The 7217-nt window shown below is 46.0% G+C and overlaps 1 protein-coding gene across 1 annotated transcript in view; it reads left to right on the top strand.

Annotated features, from left to right (window-relative positions):
* The window catches only part of URB1 (URB1 ribosome biogenesis 1 homolog (S. cerevisiae)), a gene marked incomplete at its 5' end in the record, with an annotated part of 42210 nt that overhangs the window by 30404 nt on the left and 4589 nt on the right, over positions 1 to 7217 (top strand). Inside the window, 8 exons of the mRNA XM_017727075.1 lie at positions 507 to 617; positions 707 to 770; positions 1576 to 1747; positions 2273 to 2375; positions 5165 to 5325; positions 5695 to 5806; positions 6104 to 6210; positions 6744 to 6887. Coding sequence (XP_017582564.1) covers positions 507 to 617; positions 707 to 770; positions 1576 to 1747; positions 2273 to 2375; positions 5165 to 5325; positions 5695 to 5806; positions 6104 to 6210; positions 6744 to 6887 — 974 coding nt within the window. The remainder of the gene's footprint in view (positions 1 to 506; positions 618 to 706; positions 771 to 1575; positions 1748 to 2272; positions 2376 to 5164; positions 5326 to 5694; positions 5807 to 6103; positions 6211 to 6743; positions 6888 to 7217) is intronic.

Genomic DNA, 7217 nt, shown 5'->3' on the forward strand with positions numbered 1-7217 from the left:
AATGCACAGTGCAGAAGCATTCTGGTAGTCACTGCAGGTGCAGTGGGGACTTACAAGTTTTTGCTGTGAATTCTGGAGTCCTTTAGGAGGTTGCTGGGATGTCTGCCTTTCTCTGTGCAACTCCTGAGCTCATTCCAGATGCCCTTGTGGGGGAGGAAGGAGTGGAGCTGTGGCAAGATAGGGTACAGCACTCCTTTTTAACCAGAGAGTGGGTGTGTACACATGGAAAGCTTCTGCAGAGTAGTGTGTTCCACCCTGGGGACCTCACCTGGCCATGGGACTTGTATGTTCAGCTTGGGAATACTGTTTTAAGATGTTCTCTTGAATTAAATGCATCATAATCACCCTTTAGTGTATTGGAGAAATGGGCTGTGGTATCTCTAGAGACAGACGTTGATGTAAAATGCCCAGTGTTGTGTGTGCATCCATTGGGAGTGGGTCTGGGAGTGTTTATTTGTGTTCTGTGCGACTTGAGAGCTGCAGGGCTCAGGCTGTGCTTGTTCCAGAGGCGCTGGTGGACATTCTGCTGACAGCTGTGCAGCTCAGCCCCTCTCTCTGTGGGAGCAGTCACCTCCCCGTGCTGCTGGGAGCCTACGGGGCCACACTGAGTGCTGTGGGTGAGTGGCAGCCTGGCAAAGGCACTTCCTTCTGCATCTTGTACTTGTCTCCACAGGTCACTAACTTTGGGTTCAATCTTGGGTTTTAGATCAGAAGATACTGCTGCTGCTTCAGTTGTATGAGAAGAATAATCAAAGTCTTATAAACTCCAGGTAAGGTGAGCACCTGACTTTCTTGGGCAGACTACACACAGATAGTCTCACAACTGCTGTTTTTCCAGGCTCTCATTTTTAAATGAAGGAGACAGTGAACAAGGTCAAACCTAAAGGTGAATGTTGCTTTTGGAAACGTTTTTTTCCTATGTATTTCCTATTCTTAATGTAATTCTCTTGTGTTGCCTAAACAAGAGAATTCTCTTGTGTTGTTTTGGGTGTCTGTGGGTTAGATGAAGGAATGTCTCATTTCTGGAGTCCCTCACTCTCCATAATTGGGACCCCACTATAGGGGTCTCCTCACAGTTGGGAGGCTGAAACATAAGTCCCTAGTGGACTTTTCCCCTTTCCTGTGCCCAAGCGTCCACAGGAAAGTCTGTTGCCAACAGTTCTGGTTTGGTCTGCCTTCCTCACGTGCCCTTTTCTGTCCTGGAGGTAGGGGCTGAAATACCACCAGCAGTGCAAGAGCACTGGCTCAGGCAGCTGAGGCAGGTCTGGATCCATGTCCCTTCATGCAGCTGCTGTCATTCTTACCTGCACTTACAGCTTAAATCCATAGGTACTTCTGAACAGATACATTCTGACTTGGATGGACAGGGAGGGCGGGGAGGGCAGAGTTATGCTCAGACTGAATTTGAAAAGCTTTGGGATGGATGGAAAAGGTGTTGCCAGGGAAACGAGTTCTAGTTTCAAGTCCCACAGGGTAATAACTACAAGTGAAGACAAAATTTCAGTACTAATTGATCTCCTTTGTAATTGCTTTTGGCTCTGTTGCCTAATGCCTTTACCTTTATCAATGTTTTAGGATCCTTCTGTGGGGTCCAGCTGCTGTGGAGCATCACAAGACTTGCAAGAGTTTGGGCAAGTCCCTGTGGCAGCAGCCAAGCATGGAGGAGATTCTGTGTCTGCTGGATCGAGAGATGATGATGAAGACGATTCTGTCGTTCCCTCAGCATCGCCGGCTGCTGCCATCACAGGTGCTTTTGATTCAGCCTGTCCATGGTTACCCTTCTTTGGATGTGCACAAAGAGCCTTGAGGCATTCTTGCATCCATGTAATACATTGCAGTTTGTTTCCTTCAGGAGAGTTATTTCAATTCATAGGAGGACTGGAATTAGTTCTTTAGGAGCCTTTTCAAATTAATTGCAAGATATGGGCCACATCTTGTCAGCAGGGGTGATTGTGCATTGCAAAGGTTGTCATGTATGTGAGATTGGGACTGGTCAGCCCAAGGATCCGCTGTCAGTGGGCTCTCCAGCCTTTCTTATGGTTTGCTGACATGCTTCTTTACCTGCTGGTGCTGGTCAGGGGAAATAGTTGTGGATGTACCCTCACAGTGAAAGCCAGGTTTAAACACAAGCAAGTCTCACCCTGTGTTCCATCATATTTTACAAGGTGTAGTATCAAGTGGTTTATAATGGGATGAGGTGGTTTTGGAAGTTTGAAGCCAAGCTTGAAATTGATGTTGTTCCTTACAAATACTGGTTTGGATTTGGTCTCAGGGGATACAAGAGTCACTATATAAAGATGAAACAGTCAAGAGCCTTGATGACTTCTATGATCCTTGTTTTCTACTTCAGCTCTTCAGTGAACTCACCAGACCAGGTAAAGTGAGTGTTTGTCTTTAGTATTTAGTGTCAGGTTGCTCTGCTTCAGGAGCTGCACCTGGAACTCTGTTATCCCTGATCCAAGAGCTAACACTGCAAGGAATTTGTGCCTGACTTTAGAGGAAAGAAACAAACTACTGTGAGGGCTGTGACTGAATTGGCTGGAGATCTGGCCTGTTACAGGCTGTGGTTATAGAACAGGGAAACTTCAGTCAACTCATTTTCCACCAGACAGATGGGCATGAGGCCAGTGTGTGTCACAAATAGGCTCTGAAGTATCAGCAAGTTTCTTGTCCGACATGACTCTGCTTTGCACATGTACATCCCTGCTGTGCTCCACAGACACACTGTCCCTGGAGAGAGCCCTCAGGTCAAAGGGAGACAAGAACCCTAAGGGATTTCCTAACCAGCTCTCTCCCTGTGTGGGTTATGCTTAAGCACTGTGTAGTTACTGCTAGATTTGGCTTTCCATAGCAATAATTTAGGAAGCAATTGGCAGGCTGTTAGTGTCTGTCAGTGAAATCACACAGTCCTTTGTTCACCCAGACCCCTGCAAGTACAGCACCTGTTTGGGTGTGCTTAGCCTGTCCTTAGCTATGGTTTGAACTGCTCTGTATAATCCTGGCAGCAGGAAAAGAACTGTCTTTAAGTCCTCAGAGGAGAAAAGGAACCAGAGCTATTTGACATTTTGCAGTTGAAGGTTCTTACGCATTCCAGTTAATGCTGGGCCTTTGAGGGGCACAGGGATGAAGAACATGGACAACTGGTGTCTTTGGAACCTAGTGTTGATAGCTGGAAAAAGGATGCTCTGCCAGCAACACCCACCCCATGGAGGGAGGGATTTGGTGTCTGTGGCAGCCCCAGCAGCACTGCAGCCAGGTGGTGGCTGCTAATGTGGGAAGCACCAAGGCTGAGGGAACTGCTGCACATCATGTTCTTGTGGAGCTGGAAAGACAGAGGCTATCCTGAATCTGAACCTGGAGAGGAGAAAAATAGCCCTCTTAGCTGCTCCACAGAGAGTGAGAGTCTGTGTCCTAAGAGGGGCATTTTTAAAGGGCCCAAGTGGTTTAGGAGTCCAAGTCCCATGGTGCTCATAAACCATGTCAGCTGCTCTTGGAATTCCCAGTTCTTTATTTATTTGCTCTTTGTACTGGCTGCACAGTGCCGTCTGAATTTATAAACATGAACTTCTTGCACGGTGTTTAATGCTCGCTGAGGAAAAAGTAAGTCTGGAGTTGGGCAGATAGCAAGTTCTATCTATCTTTAGCTCTGATAAGCATCTTGTGGAAAGCTTTTCCATCCTGGTTCTCAAGGTCCCTGAAACAAGCTGTATGTCAGACATATAATTAAATTGGGATTTTTTTTTAATAGCAGCTTGTTATTTTATGTTAGTTGTTGAATGCACTCTCCAGGGTCAGCAGGATGGAAAATATTACCACTGCATGTTTTCAGTAAAAAAAAGTTTTCCAAATAAATCTTCCTGTGGACTGCTGAAGTGAGAACCTTGGATTTCTTTCTGTGACCCTACTCCACGGCGTGAATGGTTAGTGCACATCAGCAGTTCCCCAGACCTGCAGCCTGAAGGACAGCCAGAGTGGTGACTCTGGGACAAATGGCAGTGGCTGGTGGGGAAGTGGAGACCCTGCTTTACCATGCCCATAACCAGCAGAGCTGGGTAAGAAACTGCCAGGCATGCAGTTGAGTTTTAGAAGTTTTAGCAGTTGAGAAAAGAGAGAAACAGCCCAGGTGCTGGTGCAGGGACAGAAATAATCTGTGATTTTTTTACATATATATATATAGATATGTATGTACACACGAACCCTAGTTTGTGTGCGCAGTGATAGGGGAGGAAATCGGTGGACCAAATGTAGGTACTTGGCAGTAAGATTGCAGCCCCTTCTTAAATAGGAATATTTGTTTCTAGAAACTTCCTCAGTGACCTTCAGTGTGGGTTGCAAGAAAATACATTGATATTATTGCTAAACTCACAGTACATTTGTAGCTGGTGAAATACCACTGAGGTGCCATTCCTGGAGATAAGGTGGAAGTTTCGTACCAAGTCATTTCTAGCCATCAGTGGGTAGAAATGGCACAAACCCTTCAAAACACACAGGACACAAGCCCTGAAAGGAGAAACTCCAAATCCTGGTGGCAAAGTGCTGTGGAAGATAAGTGTTACATTGGAGGGTGTGTTTCCTGTTGGGCTGTTTTCTGGCCATTGCTGGATTTTGTTTTACCCAGAAGGGCTCGGGGTACAGCTGAGTACTTGGCTCAGAACAGGCCTACCAGCAGAGTCACTTGTGCCTGCACAGGGACAGCTGCTGTGGTTTATGGGCTATTTGTGTGTTATTCTCCTGCCCTTTCTGTTACAGAAGCTTTTTAGTGCTGGTCTTTCAGGCACCCAAAAATGCTCTGGAGAGATGAATTTTCCTTCTTGTTGCTCTTTGTACTCAGCTTTCCAAAAACAGTGAGATACAAGATGTCTTTACAGAATTTACCCCTAACTTTGCATGGCCTAGCAGGCAGGATCATCTCTGTCCCGCATAAATGAGAACAGCCCCATGAATTTCAGCTCAGGTAAAGAATTCCTGTTCAGAGTGAATTGCCAAAGCCTTTTATCAGCTGGAGGAGTCTTCAGCATCTGCCGAGGTCGTAGTTTGTGAGGGTAGAGCCAGAAATGGGTGCTCATGAACAGAAATGTTAAGGATTGTAGTGCTGTTACACTGGGACATGTCAGTACTAACACACTGGGTGCTTTCTGTCTCTTTTCCCCCTGTCCCCCCACAGAGTGTGTGGTGGCATGTCACAAGTTTGTGGAAGTTAATGCCCTGGGTCTCACAGTGGCTGCCCTCAGCAGCTACGACTCCAACATGAGAGCGGCTGCGTATTTTGTCCTGGCTTCCTTCCGCTCCCATCTGGAAGGGGCTCGCTTTCGAGAGAAGAGCCAGGTAAGGCTCAGCTCCGTTGCCAGTTTGGCAGGTGAGACCTCGTAGGGCATGGACGTGCGTTGGAGAGATGTTGCCTTGCTCATCCATCTACATGCATGTGGTGAGAGAGCTAAAAGCAGCTTTTTATCCTCTCTCCCATCGTTTCTCCTCTACTGCTTTGTGTTTCCTCCTGTTATAATCAATGGAGAGAGAAAGTGGGAAATGTGTTTTAGAAATTCTTAGGAATTTTGTTTGTAGGAATGGAAATCTTGATGGAATTGATATTTGACCTACGGCCTGTGAAATGTCCCAGAAGCTGATTTATGTATTCATGCTCCTGTTGTGTTCATTTGGGCTATGGTTCAGGCTTCTCTCCCTGGGCTCTTGCAGTTGCTGTATCTCTTGGATGCTGTGCAGAATGGAATTGGGCAGCCAAACCTCAGGTTCACCTTCTCCCTGACCCTCTACATTGCTCGTGTGGCACAGCAGATCCTGAAGCCAGGTACTGGCACTTCCTGCGTGTGTCACTGCGAGGGTGAAAGACAAAGCCATGAGGAATGCTGATCTCCTCACCTGCTTTGTGCTCATTCACTCTCGACTGAGCTTTTCATTCTGGGGAAGAAAAGGGGAGGGATGGGCAGCAATATCATGAGCCTCAGAGCAAAGGCCTTCTGCAGTTCCTGGGCTGTTCTCCTAGCTTGGAACACTACAGCACAGTACAGCTTCCATTTGTTGTTGTCCATGGTTGTGGATTGGGAACGTTGTCCTCCTCCACAATAACAGCTTTTTCTCTTCACAGAGGAGCACATGTATATAAAGGTAAACAGATTCCTTCTGTCACACCAGTATTTGGACCTGAGGAAAGTACCAGGTTTTTTCCAGCTTTTCTACAGTTTTGATTTTGAGGTAAGAGTCCCATTTTAGGTATCCAGTAATTCTTCAGAAATTTATAGTAAAACACCATAAAAATATAATGAAATCTCGTTCTCCCACAGGTGGTTAATTAGAGGCATCTTTGTTTTGTTTCGTGTTGGAATTAAAAATGTTATTTCTGCAGGATTTTTGTTGTTTTCTTCATACTAACACACAATGAGTTGTGCTGTGTGTGCTCTGTGAGCACAATAAGCAGAATGTTCTGCCCCAGCTAGTTTACGTTCATCTTTGAGGTTAGATTAGTAACGTTGACTTCAACTCAAGTGTTTTAGTAACAGCAACATTTAAAATTCCGTTTCCACTGCATGTTTGGGCTGCAGACTGACTGTTCCTGATGGATGTTAGTGATTAAATTTGATAGGAATGGAAATGGAAAGGTCCAGAACAAGCCGTGGTAAGCCCTGAGCTGGCACTCACAGGGAACCAGGGTTTTGTGCTCTTAGGAGCAGGTATTATTTGGGAATGTCTAAATGTGTAATAGTGGTATTTTTCTCTGTGGCTTCCAGTACAAAACAGAGCGTGAGTGGATCCTCAGATTTCTTGGGGAAGGGCTGCGTGACAAGCACTGCTATGAGCTTTATGACTACCAGAGGATTTTCCAGATCATTCTTTCCTTTTTCAACAGTCCTTTGTGTGATGAGGGCTCCCAGGTAAGAATTTAAAAAGAAAGCACCATGAAACCCCAAACCACAGCAGTTTGCATAGCTTGGAGATCTCAAGTACAAAGCAGAAAGGAGCAGCTGACTCTGCCCTTGCCCTCTTGAAAATCTGTTCCTTGTTGATTTTGTGTGTGTGTGGAGGGGGAAATAATTGCTTATGTCTAAACCAGTAACATCATTATCCCCTGAAACTGGAACAGGTTCCTGCCATCATGGAGCCTCGTGTGAGTACCGTGGTTTTGCTCCTACAGTCAGGACCTTTTCTTTTTTGGGGATCTCTGTTCCCCAGCCAGCACATTTGTTACCTGAACAGTGCTTCAG

The sequence above is a fragment of the Corvus brachyrhynchos genome, unplaced genomic scaffold (genome assembly GCF_000691975.1).
Source record: "Corvus brachyrhynchos isolate BGI_N302 unplaced genomic scaffold, ASM69197v1 scaffold412, whole genome shotgun sequence".
Classification (NCBI taxonomy): Eukaryota; Metazoa; Chordata; class Aves; order Passeriformes; family Corvidae; genus Corvus; species Corvus brachyrhynchos.